The sequence below is a fragment of the Vulpes lagopus genome, chromosome 11 (genome assembly GCF_018345385.1).
Source record: "Vulpes lagopus strain Blue_001 chromosome 11, ASM1834538v1, whole genome shotgun sequence".
Classification (NCBI taxonomy): Eukaryota; Metazoa; Chordata; class Mammalia; order Carnivora; family Canidae; genus Vulpes; species Vulpes lagopus.
In genome coordinates this window covers 13,247,323-13,266,041 of record NC_054834.1, presented here as the reverse complement: position 1 = coordinate 13,266,041, position 18,719 = coordinate 13,247,323, and the positions used below count along the sequence as shown (strand labels likewise).

At 38.1% G+C, this 18,719-nt stretch overlaps 1 protein-coding gene across 2 annotated transcripts in view; it reads right to left on the bottom strand.

Annotated features, from left to right (window-relative positions):
- COG5 (component of oligomeric golgi complex 5) overlaps nt 1–18,719 on the bottom strand; it is a 292,761-nt gene that overhangs the window by 24,197 nt on the left and 249,845 nt on the right. For both annotated transcript variants that reach the window (XM_041774079.1, XM_041774078.1), the window contains exons 15-18: nt 18,355–18,465; nt 16,796–16,858; nt 8,398–8,501; nt 3,688–3,925 (exon numbers count right to left, since the gene is read on the bottom strand). In XM_041774079.1, the coding sequence (XP_041630013.1) occupies nt 3,688–3,925; nt 8,398–8,501; nt 16,796–16,858; nt 18,355–18,465 (516 nt within the window). The remainder of the gene's footprint in view (nt 1–3,687; nt 3,926–8,397; nt 8,502–16,795; nt 16,859–18,354; nt 18,466–18,719) is intronic.

Genomic DNA, 18,719 nt, shown 5'->3' with positions numbered 1-18,719 from the left:
TTCTAAATTTATGTATTTAAGAAAAATAAAATAGATATAAATGCATATTTAAAGGGCACCAGAAGATCTATAAATAGAAGCTGCCAGGAGTACCACTGAGTAAATTTAATGCCAACTCCACAAGCCATCCTTTTCCTTGGGGAAGACATAAAATTGTGTGTGTTTGGGGGGAAGTGTGTGCTTTAGAAGGCAGTGTGGATAAATCCCCCGAGAGATTGTGAGTCAGTAGACCTCAGTGGCCTTGAACAAGCTGAGTGTTTCAGAACTGCTGTGTGATGAGTGTAGACACAGAGAGCATGTGGTCACAGTAGGGAATTAATTACCTGTAGGAAACCACCTCATGCCCATGACCTGATTCCTAGGAGGCTGTATGTTGGGTACTTCCCTCACCATGAACCCTCCAGATGGTACCCGGCAACTACTTTCTCTTTTGCCTGTGCAACAGTGCCAGAAGGGAGCAGTTAGGGTTCCTAAAGAAATCTTCAAAATATATCATTACCTGTCTTTGTAATTTGACTGGACAACAAATATTCTGCAGTCCCAAACCTACTCTACAGGTCTCTTCCTGGGCTCTTTCTTTCTGTGATTTATGCCAGAAGAGCAAGCACTTTCAGCACAAGAACACTTCTAAAACCCACAGAGGATTTCTGTGTTCTTGATTCCAGTGGCCTGGATGGCTTTGTTTCATTTAAATACAAACTGATAGAACTTTCAATAATGAGGCCATCAAAAAGCTTCCCGGTCCCTAGCTGATGCCTGTCATGAATATAAATGTCAGGGTAATACCTCTTAAGAGTTTTGACTCACCCAGAAAATACATCTAACCAAGCAAGATCCTGAAAGCTGAAGTGTGGAGTCATGTGACTGCAGGTGTGAGACCCCTTCAAATTAAACAAAAGCCCCAATTCACTGTCATATTTTTAAATATGGGGCGGGGCGGGGGGAGTAGCTGGATACTGTTTGCCAAAGCTCTTGGTCATAAACGTGACAGTACTTCCACCTGTCTTTCCCGTGCCCACAACCCACAGGGTGGGAAGCCATCCAAAAGGTGAGTGGCAGGCTTCTCTGAAACTGGGACAGGCTGTCCGCTGTCCTGTCTGGAGAGGACAAAGGCGTCAGCACCATACACACCCTGCAGCAACCAGTGTCATTGAGGAGCTGGGCAACGGGCTCCTCACACTGAATAAATGTGGTAGTTTCTATATTTAAGAAAGGGAAAACGGGATGCCTTGGAGCACAAGTTAGTAATAAGGACTAATGAATTTCATTTCTCTTAAGGGAAGGGACCTGAGGAAAGGTTTAGTTTACTGGGCGACATGTTGAAGGGAAGAAGAAACACCTAGGAAGTCTGAGTAATGCAGTTTCTGGGGGGTGGCACTCGATGCTTTGCATTTTGAGCAGGTTGCTGGCTGCAAGTAGCAAGGGCTCCAGGACAGTGCTTTCCATCTTTCAAGACCCATAAGGGAACACATCATTAAAATGAAACACAGCACCAAAAAGCCTGCCTGCCCCGGCACTCTCATTCTGGCCAGCTAACTGCTCACTGCCATTCTAATCAGACTTGAAGTGCTGCCTCCAGGAAAGTGACTCAAGAACCAGCTGGAGCAGAATGCAAATAAATTGGTGGGGGAGGGAGGCCAGGGGGAGGGAAGAGAACGGGAAAAGAAAAACAAAATTCAGGAGGAAAGGGGGGAAAAAGAGAACAGATACTCATTTCTGTAGAGCTCACAGTGTTTTTAACAACTGACAGCAAGACTCCTCCGTCCCAGTGCTTTTAGCTCAGTGAGCAGCCTGTAACCCCAGTAAGGGTACACAAGTAACACACCGCTTACATGCAATCCTCTTTTAGCTGAAGTTTACCTGTAACAATAAAGCAAAGTATACAAGGGCATGAGAAGGAAGCCGTTGAAAATGGGAAAGGTCACAAGAGCAACATTAATGATAACGTTTAATTCTTATTTTTATGCCTCAGCTACTAAAGGCATATTTCCCAAAGGAAGGCTCTTTACTATGGTCCAGTGGTCTCAAGCATACATCATTTGGGTATGGAAATGACTAAGTCTAGACCACTTAATACACAAAAAGCCTGGCTGTTGAAACATTTTTTTTTTTCCAGCAAGGTCCTTTATTTATCTCCTGTTCCCCAGGCACGGCACATGAGCTCAGGTAGCCGCGTACCTGTGTGGGCTGCGGGCTTTATAAACGGAGAGCAGTCAGTATGTATAGAAATCATGCACCTCGGTGATTCCGGAACAAGATATTTAAAGAGTAAAAAGATTTCAGGTATGTTTGAAATTGCTGCCCTGTCCTGCATTCTGATCACGGAAAAAAACATCTGTGTAGAAATTTTACTCAAATGGAGACAGGTTTTTCTTTGCTCACTTGCCAGTAACTGCCTAGTGCATTGCAGATCATGGTCACTTCCGACAGCTGTTCCTCCCAGAAGCTTCTGGTTTCCATTCGGACAAATATGAGACCTGTGTATGTGACAAACTGTATATCCCATAGGGAATAATGTACCTATTCCCTGTGGACCTCTGTCAGGTACAACAAGTGACTGAAAACAACCCCTGTACAAGAAATCTGCCACATTTTCTCCTCGGCATGGGAATGATGAACCCAGACTTGCTCCCCAATCCACAAAGGGGTAAATAAGGACATTAAGCGTGACTATCTTTATTAGCAGGGAGGATCTAGCAAATTATGAATAATCCATCTGAATAACTAGACTGGTAAAGTTAACAGCTTTGAAAGGCTTAAAAAATGAGTTCACATTTGACATGCTACGTAAATACAAGTGATCTGTATGGGTATCTTTTAACTCAAGTGTATGCTTGAGGTGTTTCTTCTTTGCCTCTGATACTATTGGAAGGCTTTAAAAAAAAAATCTGTCTAAAGAAAAAACCCCTTTAGGAGGTGATTATGGTTCAAGAACCTGAAATGATTTCAAGGCTGGCCATATGCAAGAAAGGTACTCTGTTCAATAGAGGGAGACCAAATAACCAGAACTTCTATGTATGTGGCCCATGGTGTATCTAAATGGATTAGAACATTGTCTTGAAACCCTGAGCTGGCCACTACAGGATAACAGATATGCTGAGTTCTGTCTCCTTACGTGAAAAGAGATAGCACCTTTATAGTATTTGAAGATAATTTCATTGTCTCTTATTTTCCAGCAAAATTCATCAATTATTCTTATCAATACTGATATTGTGGGATAATAAAATAGTAAGAAAGCCCTACATTATATAAAAATGGGGTGTTTTTGTACTATGGAATGAGCTACTTTTACCTTAACCTTGAAATCTCAAAGATGAGTGATGATTCTTTTATTAAATACAAAGAAAAAAAATCTGGCATGAAAGTATCTTTAAACTCTCCTCTTTTTCTTACCAATTCAGTTTACTCTCTCTTTTTTTTTTTTAAGATCTATTTATTCATGAGAGACACAGACTGAAAGAGAGAGGCAGAGACATAGGCAGAGGGAGAAGCAGGCTCCTCACAGGGAGCCCGATGTGGAACTTGATCCCACATCCTGGGATCATGACCCTAGCCAAAGGCAGGCGCCCAACCGCTGAGCCACATAGGCGTCCCACCAATTCAGTTTAAATGGATTTTTCTTTCTGCTTCAACTCTATAAAACACTAAAGAATACACATTTAGTCTTTCAATAAATAGATAATTTACCTGAGCAAAATCAGCAGCAAGTCGAACTTTGCCACCTTCACCAAGAGGTCTTATGAGACTGGCATTGCGAATAAAAAGTTCAATTGCTCTTTGGGCAATAGCTTCAGTGTTGTCAAAAACAAAATCCAAGCATTCAAAGTGTTTAAAGTAGTCACTCATAACTCTGGCAATGAAACCTTGAAGCTCCTTCATGTACAGAGAACAAGGAACATCAGGCTTTCCTGAGCTGGATACTGACCTGCGAAAGGGAAAAAAAAAACCAGCCAATGCACTAACAGCCACTATTTCATTTTTATCCCCACCCCCCCCACCTGCTATTTCAATTCTAAGCAATTTTTTCCCTCAATGGTAAAAAAAGTATTGCTTATTTTTGCTAATAAAGAGTATAAAACAATGTTTAAATAATAAAGACTTTTAAGATGCCAGGAAGATGACTGAAGGAATCTTAGAATCCATTTACCTAGATATTATTGAGAATGAAATGGACAACCATCTGTCTCGGGTGATTCACACAGTGCCTTATGCACTCTCTGACCTTTCAAGGTCCTTCTCTGCTTTACGAATCTCCATCCACTCATATGTTTTGCCTGGTTAGTGAATAAATCAATAATGAAGCCTGAAATAGCTTTCTACACTTTGTAAGGGCAGAAAACACTGCTTCCCCAAACAAATTCTTGGCAAAGACATTTCTGCTCCTGTGCTATTTAATCTGATCAGCCCAATAGTAGATTTCTGCCTGTGGAACTGGTTATGTAACAATACACATGGTATGCAATTTTTTCCTCCCAGATGATGAGGTTTGCAAAGGCTTTAATTTGGATCAACAGATGATGCCAGCTGATGCTCCATGAAATACTATTTATAATTTATAAGTGTTTGTAATTGCTCTTTAAGGAATATATTAAAAGAATGTGAATTATTTATAGGAAAGAAGTCATACCAAAATTAGAAATCACCTGATATTAATTAGCTAACCAATGAAATCATTGGCTACAAAGTGCTGAATCGTCTTAAAAAAATGAGTGTTTCCATATTCTGAGAATGACGTAGAAAAAGTAGCAATGATCTAAAGAAGAATAACAGATATGACTCAAATGCCTAGAGCAAGAGAATGAGGTGAACTTAATTATTTTCAAAGACACCAATGAATGGTTATTATCAGAGGATGCTAACCAAAGGTCTTCTATTTCCAGAAGTAGACAGAAATAGAGAAACTAGTCATAAGCTCCAGAAGGGAGAGATTTTAGTCAGGTGTAAAAAGAATGTCCTCACTAAAGCAAGGCCACTGAGAGGGAATATGGAGGACCAGTGCTGTCTTCAGCATCACCCAGTGGAGCGCTGCTTCATACAGCCTCAGTAAATGATGGCAAATGTCACATGGATTTGGTTTTGCCAGATTCAGATCATTGCATGGCGTATCTTTGTTCAGTTCAAAAGACTAGGTTGGAAAAACAAGGGGGTACCAATCTCTTTCATGTTTTATTATGCTTTATCAAAGGCACTGTTTGTTATCTGTACTATTCTGGAGGAATGTTTCAAGAATTTTCATCTAGTCAATTAAAATGATTTGCATGAGGATTAGATATATTAAAACAAATTCCAAACACATGTCAATATAAGTAAAACAATCCATCAGACAAAATCTTGAAATAGGTATTAGCAATTATCAGTGTGGATTAGAAACTGATTTAAATTTACTAGAATATGATATTTGCTTGGCCATCGTTAAAGCTCAGTTTTTCCAACTATGGTGAAGTTTTTGGTAAGAGATATATTTTTTAATTATTCTATTTATTTATTTGAGAAAGAGAGAGAGAGAGAGAGAGAGAGAGGTACGAACAGAGGAAGTGGGATAAGCAGATGCTCTGCTGAGCAGGGAGCCCCACATGGGTCACTAAGAGATTTTCAACTGATAGAATACAATAATACATTTTGCAGAAATTTAAGGATCTTTCTAATGAGACTCTGCATGCACAAGTTGAAGGTAGATGGACTAACCAGATGCACACCTGAGAAGTGGTAGATGACCATCTTCAGGTCACCAATTCTTTTGGCATGTATGTGCATTCTCCCCTTGGCAGAGATGCACATCCATCACTTTAGGTCCTAGGGTCTTCCTACTTTTACCACCTTCCCAACACCATTCAATATAAGATTTTTTTAAGATTTTATTTATTCATGAGAGAGAGAGAGAGAGAGAGAGAATGAGAGAGACAGGCAGGTAGAGGGAGAGGCAGGCTCCGTGCAGGGAGCCTGATGCTGGACCCGATCCCAGGTCTCCAGGATCACACCCCGGGCCGAAGGCGGCGCTAAACCACTGGGCCACCAGGGGTGCCCCCCAACCCCATTCAAAGCTATAATCGGGCCTGAGTTATTTTACATTAATCAAGGAGTTTCAATCAATGTACTATGTCGATTAGATATTTACATTTTGAGCTGTACCTAATTTAGGAAGAAATACACATTTCAAATACAAGGAAACTGTGTTAAGCATTGCTTTTTAAATAGCAGAGGGATTCTGTAACCATACTCCATATAAGGCTGGCTGACAAAGTAAATCTGCTTTATTCCTTTTACCTAAAATAAATATAGAGGGCTTTCCAAGGTAGGCGTTCACGATTATTTTTCCAAGTGTGACCCCTGGGGGCTTGCCCTACTATAAAAGTGATTCGTACTTCCTGAATAGTTTCATCTAACTTCACCATAGATTTCAATCAAGCCAAACATTTCATATATGAAATCCCATGACAGAATTACCAGTAATAGTTCTAGAAAGTAAGAAAATTACTGCCCTGGAGCAATAGCTTTAAATATACTATAAAGCAACAGAGTTTCACATTCCTATACAGGGACGTATGGAAGACAACCATGGGTGGAATCAAATGTCTGCCGTATACAGACAGAGCTGAAATGGAACCATCAAAAGCCATTCGGGGGGCGGGGGGGGGGGGGGAGGAATTAAGGTTACTGATACACACTTTAAAATAATGCTTCAGGGCAGCCCCAGTGGCACAGCGGTTTAGCGCTGCCTGCAGCCTGGGGTAAGATCCTGGAGACCTGGGATCAAGTCCCACGTCGGGCTCCCTGCATGGAGCCTGCTTCTCCCTCTGCCTGTGTCTCTGCCTCTCTCTCTCTGAATAAATAAAATCTTAAAAAAAATAATGCTTCATACTTGTACCAACCTATGAGTGATCATCTGGCTCCCTAGTATTTAAGCAACCTAGTTAAGGACATCCCTACTAGGGAGACCAACTTCTAATGTCTAATCCACTAGCTGCAGGCACTAGCTGTGGCTCACCAATAAATACAGTTGCTGAAGAAGCTGACCACTCTGATAGAAGGAGCCTTCATTTTTTGCTTCCTTTTCAGAGGCATCAAGGATTGGTCTAACTGGGACATTTTAGATTACTCTTGAGTACAATTCATTTCCTTCCAAATACTGCTAAATCAGCAGTTTTGCATTCCATCTCCAAATATTATAGCATTTTGGGTAAAATCCACTTTACCCTCTGTGTTTCATTTCATTATTAAAAAGAGATCAATCTTTTATTTTTTTTTTGAGATCAATCTTTTATTCTTTAAAAGATATTTTGTGAATAAGTGGTTTGAAAAATTAAAGGACAGTGTAAAATTCACACAGTTTTCTACAAACAGCTAGCTAGCTATTGGGACGCCTGGGTGGCTCATCAGTTAAGCATCTGCCTTAGGCTCATGCTCCCTGCATGGAGCCTGCTTCTCCCTCTGCCTGTTTCTCTGCCTCTCTCTCTCTCTCTCTCTCTCTGTCTCCCATGAATAAATAAATAAAATAATAAAACAACAACAACAAACCAAACAGCTAGCTATTGTGAGAATTTAAATAGAAAAAGGAAAATTCAAAAATAGTAACTATGAACTAGGAATATAAGACACATATCTACATATTACTATTTGAATGTTTAGCTCTAGACTGTGTTAAAAAAAATCCTCCAAGCATGTGCAAATAACTATTCCAAATTCTCTACAAATAATGTCCTAATACATGGAGTTCAAATCATCCTATTCTCCTTTAAAAGATTTCAGAGAACATTGAGTTAGGACCTATGATTTTCATTCTCAAGATACATATGATACAGATAAGCAGTACTCTTGTAAACAGCTGTGGAATACTACCAAAGTATTGACGGCTAGGTGTGACTTTGCCAGATTGGATTGCCTCAAAACTGAGAAAGGAAAATGATTCTCGCAGGGGGTTGAGATGCAAAGCCACAGCAGGATTCAGACTAGCATAGTGGTAAAGGTGGGACATTTTACATAAGAAATAATATGCCTATGCCTGAGGCAAGTACAGGGCATTTGTGAGAAGTAAGGATATAGATAAGCTTGATAGGAGAGGATGGTACCAACTACCAGAAGTCCTGCAGTGGCAAACAGAGTCCTGTAGATGTTAATGATTCTATGTTTCTTTTTATTTTTTTTATTTTTTATTTTTTTATTCTATGTTTCAATGACAGGAGAGAAATGATGAGAGAAATGATGAAAACAAAAACTGGAAAATTTTAATCAGCTAAAGGTGCTCACAATGGATAAAGCAGTATGAGGCTGGAGGCCAAACCCACCATAAGAGGAACAAGCCCTAGGTGGAAACAGACTTAGGGAGGAAGAAGGATGGAGGTGGGTAAATGAAAAACAATGCAGTAAAGGTTAGTGAAAATTGTGGTTGAAAGTGCTTACCCAGAAAAATCCTCTTGATGCATAGTGATGATTATGGCCTCTATGGCATCTCCCACTGAAGTTAGTAAGGGTTGCACAGCACTTCCCATAAGAACATGAATTGTCTAAAAAGAAAAAGGAAGGATAGGAAAAGTTAAAGACCAACATAAAGAAATCCAAGATGGGGGAAATATTTTGACTAAAAGTTTTTATATCAAATTCTGATTACAGTTTCGAACTGTAATAACTCAACAGAAGTCTTTTCCTCTCCCGACTGCTATTGGGAATGATCTTGAAAGCTGAAAATATGTGGAACATGGCACTGAAAATTTCAACTCCCCCACTTCTCTCAAATTTTCAGGAAGTTTCATGGTCAAATGAGCTCCTGGAGAAAGGAGAGAAGACCAGTGCCACTTAAAGATCAAATGAACATATTTTTTATAAAGTTTCTGAAAAAAGTGAGGCAAGACCAAAAGTCATTTTTCAAGACTGGAACATATGCTTTTAAGCAGAGTGAATACAATAAATATGCTGGGGATTCTTACAGAGCAGAAGAGTTAGTTATGTCATGGATTAAGTTCTTATTCAGTAGGAATACTATTGGTACTCGGCACCATCTTCCCTTCCCAATCTTTGTCACAAACACCCGGCACCTGAGGCTCTGGCCTGGGCATTTGCTACTGGCAACCCGACACCATCTTCCCTTCCCAATCTTTGTCACAAACACCCTGTACTTGAGGTTCTGGCCTGGACGTTTGCTACTAGCATCTAGGGTGCAGAGGACAGGGATGTTGCTACATACCCTACAATGCACAGGACAGTCTCCCACAACAAAGAACTATCCAGCCTAAAACATTAATAGTGCTAAGGTTGAGAACTGTTCTACAGTGAGGTATAACCATTGGCTAGGTTATATAAGACCCCTTGGCCTTATGGGCCAAGTTATGGGTTTTTACTGTAATAATATTGACTGGGCCTCAGTACACACTTAAAATCTAAAATTTAAGTATACTATTTATGTATCAATTATGATTACATATAATGAAGATGGATGGCTTTTTAGCTCATAGGAATGATAGAAATCAATCAAAAAATGTGAAATAAATAGGACCCTTATTTATTAAACTCCTAAATATCGTCTCTATCCCTTAATCTCTGATAAAAGCAAACATACTGTCTGTGGGGATTGAGAGAGGGAGGCACGGGGTGGGCAGCACAATGCCTGAGCAACAGCATAGTTTGTTACATTTGAGAATTATGGAGCAGAAAGATTTGAGGGTACACTTAGATTTTTTTCCCTTAATGATTTAGTGATATTACTAACTGAATGTCTAAATGCAGAGGAAGTAGGTTGATTTGGGGATGGAGAGAGAGAATGATGAGTTCAGATTTGGACATGAGTTTGAAGGGCTTATGGGAAATCTACATGGGCTATCCAGGAGGTACTAAAATATTTACATTTGTAGTTTTCGACACATTTCGACTAGATTTGGTAGTCTTTCGCTTTTAAGAGAGAAGATGAAGCCAAAAGAGACAATGAGATCCCAGAAGATGATTTGTAGAGTAAGGCTAAATGCTATTTTGAAGTCATTCAGAAGAGGAGGAGACCCTGAAAGATTAAGAAGGGTGGGATTATTTATTGAGCATATATTTTATGCTGGGTATTATGGTATGTGCCTCACATACTATAACTCCACTTAAAATTCAATTATTCCCTCTTCTAAGAGTATTAATAGATGGGGAATCTAAAGTAATTTGTAGATGGGGAAATTAAAGTGAAGTAAAGGACACCGTCCTTAAGTGAGCAAGTAGAAGAGCTAAGATTTCCTAGGTGTATGTGAGTCCGATGAGCTTTTGGTTACACTTTGCCCACTTGGAGCAGAGAAGTAGGAAGAGACTTTAGAATATGGTGGAAACAAATGGGCAAGATTTCAAAAAGAAGAGTGAGTTTTATTTTTCTTTTTTTTAAAGATTTATTTATTTATTCGTGAGAGACACAGAGAGAGAGGCAGAGACACAGGCAGAGGGAGAAGCAGGTTCCATGCAGGGAGCCCAATGTGGGACTCGATCCCGAGACTCTAGGATCACACCCTGGGCCAAAGGCAGGCGCTAAACTGCTGAGCCACCCAGGGATCTCCAAGAGTGAGTTTTCTACTCTGATATCTCTGAATTGAAGTAGTGTCTAACTACAGATCTTCCTACAAATAAGACAAACAAATGACCTACTGGAGGGCTCTAGAGATGAAAAAAAAAAAGTAGGTAGTTTTTAGAGGCTGTGGAAATCTAGAGTAAGCAACCAGAAGAAAGTGAGTTTTCCATCTTCTATGACTTTGTTCTAAGAGTGCCTATAGTCATGGTGGTGGTTAAGGCTGGGTGGCTAAAACACTGGGAGAAAAACAAAACAAATCCAGCAGTCTTTCAGCACAAAGGAGCAATGGAAAGGGGACTTGGTTCAACTAGGGCTGCTAGAGAGTGAGAGGGGAAACTCAGAAAGGAGAGAGCCAGAGAAGAATGCCTAATTCTATATTTAAACTCAGCACTAGTCTGCAGCTGACTCATCAGCCATGTCTGTATAAAGCAAACAAAAAGTAGCTGGCAACCAAGGCTTAAGGACTAAACTGAGGTCTGAGGCATGGCCAGCTGCAGGTATGACTGTGTACAATAAGAGTCTAAGCAAGCTGATTAATCACTAAAGAAACATCAACACTCAGGAGCAATGTAAAAAAAATACTGAGTCTATACAACGTAACTACTATATATACAAAAAGCTTAGAAATGTTATCAATTTTCAAGGAAAAGATCAACAGCTGCCAACCCTGAGATGATCCAGACTCTACAATTATTAGGCAAGAACTTCAGTGAGGTAAAGAAAGAAATGCTCACAATGAGGTAAAGAAAGAAATGCTCACAATAAGTAATAGGAAACCTCGGCAGAGTGAAAGTGTAAAAAAGAACCATATGGATATTTTCAACTAAAAAAAATTGCACTAGATGCATGCAGATGTAAATGTACTTGTATAAATACAAGGTTTATATATTTTATGTAACATGGTGAAATATTAACTCTAACACTTCTAAATAACCCATGAATCAAAGAAGAAGTTGCAAAGGAAATTAGAAAATATTGCAAACTGAATGAAGATAAAAGCATAACATATCAAAATTGAAGTCCTTAGAGAGAAATTTACAACTTGTTAAGTTTCTTTTGGGAGGAAAAAGGTATAAAAATCAATGGTATGAGGTATATTAAAAAAAAAAAAAAGGCAAAGAAAATCCAAAGTAAGTAGAAGGAAATAAAAAAGACAAAAGTAGAAATCAATGAAAAAGAAAGACAATAGAGGAAATCAGTGAAGTCAAAAGTTGGCTCTCTGAAAAGATCAGCAGAACTGATAAACTCCTAACTAAACCGATGAAGCAAAGAAAAGAACACAAACACCAAGAGAAACAATTAAAAAGAAGTTCTCACTATGGGTCCTAATGACATTGAAAGGACAGTTAGAGAATATTATGTACAACACTGTTCTGACAAATCAGGTAACTTAGGTGAATAGATAAACATCCGGAAAGTCACAAAGTATCAAAGCTCATTCAAAAAGAAACAGAAAACTTGAATACCCTTTAACCTACTAACCAAATCAAATCAAATCTGTAGTTACAGACTTCCTACAAAGAAAACCACAGGCCGCGATAGCTTCACTGGTGAATTCTACAGAGCATGTAAGAAGAAAACAATATAAGTTCTTTCAGAAAATAAGAGGAAATACTTCCAAACCTAATTAATTAGGGCAGTAATAACTTGATACCAAAATCAGACAAAGAATTACAAGAAAACTATATACAATATCCCTTATGATTATAGATGCAAACATCTTTAATAAAAATTAAGTAGACCAAATCCAGGAATACACAAAAAAACCCCACCATAACCAAGGTGGGTTTGACATCTGAAAATAAACTTCTGTATTTTACTAACTGAATAAAGGAGTAAAACCACTTGATTATTTCAATAGAGGAAAAGCTATTTGATGAAATACCATTTGCAATATTTAAAAAAATGTCAGTCAACTAGGAATAGAAAGGAACTTGTTTATTCTGATAAAGGCCATCTAACATTATACTTCAAAGAGCAGAATATGGCTGGAGTGCTTCCCCCCAAGACAGGGAAGCGCTCATCAACCTCCATTCTCAACAGTTCTAGTTAACACTTGTACGAGACGTCCTAGCCAGTAAAACAAGATGGGGAAAAACAGGCCTCTACTTGCATACGACATGATGGTTTACACAGAAAACATTCATTCTGACTGGGTGAGCCTCCCACTTGGGGGAAATACAAAACAGGAATGGTAGAGGATTAAGGACTAGCTGAGGGGACAGAGAAAAGAGACTAGGTTATATTTCAGGCTCTGTACAAAGCAGGGAAGGGTGCCATACATCTTCCAAAGATTTATCTAAAATGGCTAAGATTACAAAAATATAGAAGCCTCAGCAATCTGGATTATTCTCTCATATAGAACCCACACAATAAGGGAGAAATGAAAAACTGTCATATATAAACCTAGTAATACAATCACCATCTGTACAAAACAATCTCAGTAGTAAATGGATTGGAACTACTGGGCCAAGGTGTTTAAATGCTACTTACAGCTGAGGTGCGTATAATGAAATGACTCTAACTTAATATTAATTTATGCCATCCATGACATAGTAGATAATCAGGAGATGTTAAACTTCAGCCTAAAATAACATTTAATTCTGTATAAAATCTCAACAAGGTAGAGAAGACTGTTATGTATCCTTATTTTTAGTAAGTGAAACATATATTTAATATCTTCTCTATCAAGGGGCACCTGGTTAGCTCAGTTGGTTAACTGTCTGCCTTCAGCTCAGGTCATGATATCATATGTCGCTGGACTGAGCCCGGTGTCAGGCTCCATTCTCAGTGGAGAATCTGCTTGAGATTCTTTCCCTCCGCTACTCTCCCTGCTCTCTCTCTCTTTCAAGGAAATAAATCTTTAAAAAAAAAACTCTATCAAATAATAAAAGTACACAGATTTTTGGTTCTTGGGCTACAATCATTTATGCACCCTAATATTCTACCCCCAATTCAAAGTAATGTACTAAGTATCCTACAATTTTAAAATTCAAGGTTCTTTTTTTCCCTTAAATCAGAGGGTTTTGTGTTTTACTTAATATGTCATCATGGCTTTTATATGATTTAACTTAAAAAGCAAGGTCAAAACTGTTTCATTGAGTCCTTGTTAACATAAGCAATTAAGTCTCTAATTGTCAGGGCCACTGCAGAGAGGCTTTAGGCCAACTGCTAGTCTTCTCTCATCCAGTTCTCAAGGGCAAAATTGGCGACGCCTCAACAAGCTGCACTCTCCAAGGACATGAGGCCCTGGCTCTAGTGAGCAAACCTCAGAGTGAGGGCAGTAGCCCAAGATCAGGGCAATTTTCGCTGCATTAGCCTCCACTCCCAGCCCAAAGGGGCTAACAACAGGAATAAACTTTGTTTTATGTTAAAAATACAGATTTGGAGAGCGCATTCTATACTGAATTATAGTCTCTAGAGAATTTCTCTTTTCTTCTTCTTTTTTTTTTTTAAGTTTTATTATTTATCAGAGAGAGAGAAAGAGCAAGCGCAGAGGGGGAGGAAGAGGGACATAATCTCAAACTGACTCCATGCTGGGGCAGACAGGAGCTCAATTCCATGACTGAGATTATGACCTGAGGCAAAACCAAGAGTTGGTCACTTAATTGATGGAGCCATCCAGGCACCTCTGAAGAGTTTATCTTTTTAATTTGTCAGGAGACTTTTATTATCAGGCAAAGTGTAGGCACTCTGTCTTAACTCACAAACTGGACTTTCTCAAACTATGAACTATGATAATTAGGGGTCAAAAAATCAATTTAGTTGGTTACTATCAGAATGTTTTAAAAAGTAATAGATAAGAGAGGGTGCCTGGGTGATTCAGTGGGTTAAGTGGCCGACTTGATTTTGTCTTAGGTCATGATCTCAGGATAGTGAGATCGAGCCCCTTGTCAGCTCTGTGCTGGGCATGGAGCCTGTTTAAGATTCACTCTCTCCCTCTGCCTCTGCCCTGCACCCCCCCATCCCCACCCCCACATGCTCTCTCTCAAATAAATAAATCTTTAAAAAAAGGTAATAGATGAGTATGGAAAATATAAGTGAGCATCACATAAAATAAGGAAAAAGATTATTTTGTAAAATCTTTATTTCAATTACAGAAATACATATAGATATTATATATATATACACAATTTTATGTGTGTGTATGTATTTATAAATGCTTATGTGTTGTGTATGGGATCACAAAGTAAAAATCTATTTTTTTCTTTTATTTATTTATTCATGAGAGAGAGGCAGAGACATAGGCAGAGGGAGAAGCAGGCTCCCTGCAGATGGTCCAATGTAGGGCTCAATCCCAGGACCCCAGGATCACAACCTGAGCCAAAGGCAGCTGCTCAACCACTGAGCCACCCAGGTGCCCCGTAAAATCTATTTCTTATCTTGGGTAGTGATCAAAATATGTTTGACAGCTACTCCTAGAAAAGAAGGGAAAAATGTGAAACTACAGAAAAGGAGACTATGTGAATTCTCTGCCTGGAAGCAAGAATGTTAAGACCTTTTAGTGTGTCATACTGGCTTGATTTTTGGTATTCTTATGATCATCAATAACTTGGATAACTCTTAACAAAAACAATTATTTTATGATGGCAGCTTTAATAATATTTTAGCATAAAATGAGATCAGCATGTTGGAGGAAAAAGAAATACAGAGAAAACATCCAAGTGTGCTTTCACTGTGTTGGGAGAAAACAGACTTGTCTTCTCCTACCCTCATATATGAATTTTAGTGTCCGTAAGTTTTGGGGCCTGTTAAATCCCCATCCATGTCATCAGACAGCATCTGACCTCAGAAGTTCCTTTCTCCTTTAGGATTTGTGACATCATCCTCTCCCAATCTTCTAGCTCACACTGTTGTTTCTTTGTAGCTTCTTTACTCTCTAAATAAAAGTATTTCTCCTTGGAGTGCACTGATAGTGTCTGTCTCTGTCTCCCTCTCTTTTAACTCTACCCAAGTGATCTAAATCCATCTAACTGTTGACTTCTATGACCTTTGTACAGTTATACTGTACCATTTCACAGATGCAGAAACTAAGGCAAGAGAAAACGAACTCGTCTGAGGTCCTACAGCTAGTTAAGGTTGAGACGGCATTCATATATAAGGAGTTTGCTCCAGAGTCTGTTATACATTGGGGAGAATCCCTGGATGGCTCAGTGGTTTAGCACCCGCCTTTGGCCCAGGGCATGGTCCTGGAGTCCCAGGATCGAGTCTTGCATTGGGCTCCCTGCATGGAGCCTGTTTCTCCCTCTGTCTGTGTCTCTGCCTCTCTCTCCCTCTCTCTCTGTATCTCATGAATGAATGAATGAATGAATGAATGAATGAATGAATAAATAAATAAATAAATAAATAAATCTTAAAAAAAAAGTAAATACCAAATAAATATTTAGTAAGCCAATGAATGATGATGGCAAGGTGCAGCAAACATAACTCTTTGAGGTCTGGGTTTATAACATCAGGACTTTGAACAAGTTATTATTTCTAAATTGTGTAAAATAGGGATAATAATTCACAACTTGAACAGTTGTTATAATATTTCAATATATGGCATGTGACTGGCAAGTAGCAGGTGCTAAATAAAGGATTTCTATTACCATCACTAAATGAATGATATCCTTGTTTTTTAAAAGAGTTACCCACTGTCAACTACATATGGCTCTGAATCTCATACCAGCATTCTTTTTCATTAAACTTCCCAAGTATATTTATGTTAGTACGTAAAAAAATGGGAATTTACCCTGATTTCAAATCGTACAGATACACATTAGAGTTTCTCAATCTTGGTATTACTGAAGGTTTGGGCCCAATAATTCCTTTTTGTTGGCGGCTGTCTCATGCACTGCAAGATGTTTAACAGCATCCCTGGCACTAGATGCCAAGAGCACCCCACTCCCAGTCGTGACAATCAAAAACATCTCCAGCTTTGTTAAATGTTCCCTAGGGAACAAAATCACCCTCATGGAGAATCACCACTTTACAGAGGATAATACGAGGCTGTACTACCTAAGATACAGTGATACTTGAAGACTCTTGCTTCCCTTATGATAAAATTCTCATAAGTAGAACACAATCTGTAGATACCAACAAGGTCTATTTTTAAGTTCTAGAAAATATAAACACACATGTATCCTTTCTCTTTAGGATAATTATCAGCAGCTACTTTTGGTATATGCAGAGGATTCTGAATTATTTTTAAAATGTGACATCTCCCACTCATCCAAACAATTCTAAAGTCCACTTTGATCTCTATAGTCAAAGATTAAATTCTTTTACCTTAAGGGCTGAGATTATGGTTTGCTCAGCTGCTGGTGGGAATGAACTCTGATTGGAAACCACCTAGAACAAGGTTTTGATTCAGTTAGTTTTACTTAAGTCATTTATTTTTATAAATACTCATTTTGGTCGTAACATGATAAAGCTGTTTCTACATACACATAATCTAAAATAATGATGCTATTTTATATCTTATAAGTGCTTTGAAAACTCATTAGTAATTATTAGTTAAGATAGGATGAAAACTACTTTCCTGTATAAAGCAATTATACTATATACTTCAAATAATCAAAACATTAAAAATTCTAAGAGTTGGCTTTTCTTTATTCACTTTAGATAGGTTTTAATTACAAAGTTTTAACCTGAAAAGGTCAGTCTGAAGCCATATTTAGGTATTTCTTTTAAAAAAATCACTATACTCAAGGCCGACTATAATTTGACAAGTCTTTAAAAAGAAATGTCAAATATTTACAAATCAATACAAATATTATGAAGATTCCAAAAGTATCAATAAAAGCATTTAAATCAGCCTAAATAAAGAGAATCTTTCACTGATTGTGATACTTTAGAGTAATAATGAAAGGGAATGGAAAAATACATCATTTATTCTTCTTACTTATGTCTGTTATTTCTTTTCTGAGGTTTGCTTGTTAATAATGCTTTGAAATATATTCTATTTAATATGTGACATACACATTTTTGAAAACCCTTGATAAAAAGACTTGTTAAAAATTTAAGTGAATAGTCAATTATAAGTATTCTAAAATACAACTGAGCATATTAAAACCCAAATTAAAGGTCATGTTTTCAAGAGCATCCCCTAACCTTTAGCTTCCTTCAGGCCTTCTAAATATTTATCTCTCTGCTTACTAAATATTTTTGAAATGATTTATAGAGAGGAAACACGAGCTACTCAGAAGTCAAAGATTGGGTTCAAAGTGTTGCTATCCCCACAAATACAGTTCATCTTAGAAATAATAGATGAAAGCAAACAATTGAAAGTGCATCATTCAAAAAAAATTACACCAGTAAAACAATAGCAAAAAAGAATACATTTTTTTTCTACATTCAAGGAGTCATCAGTGATTATATCATAAAAATTCACAGTTTAATGCAGCTCCTTCCCTCCTCTTCTGTGCAAAGATAGAACCTTCACAATGTGTAGAAGGGATTAAGATTTCTTACCCTGCCATTAGCTTTGCTCTAACTTACTACCAACCACATGATAGCAAATTATGTTTTTTAACAGGCATGAAACACATATGATTCTACCCTTACGCCATTTGCTCAATAAACTTGATTATACCAATCAAGGCTGATGATCTATAGTTCATAGGTTTTAAACCAAATGAAAATACAAAAGTGACACAAATGATAAAGGCTAGGAACAAAAACTGTTTAAAAAGTGTTCATTCTGCAGCTGATTTTATATTCATCATGTTCTCATTGCATTCCTTTGCAAAAAAAATTAAATAATTCCTCATTGTCTAAATTTGAGGCAAAAAGAAAGAAGCTGAAATTAAGTCAAAAGGACGTGATTAAAACAAAATAAAGATTACCTTCGTTATAGACTGATGCAACTTATACAGTGAATTCACTACTGCCACATTTCTTCTCTGCCCTTCTGTAAGAGGTCCAATCACCTGACTTGCATCTCCTTGTGTGGATAGCTGTAAGAATGTAACACAAAAAGAAATGACCAAAATGACACTTCGTATTTAACTGGGAAGCTCATGTCTCCTGACCAAAAAAAAAAAAAAAAAAGGTTGAGAAGTATCCAGGTCAAGGGTTGGACTTTAGGCATAGCTGGAACCTCTGTAGACAGAACACCATGAATGTGGAAGCCCAATTAGCCCAACTGTATGCACAAGAAGAATTTCTTCCACCAATACTTCAGAGTGGATGGACCCCTGCAGCACATGTG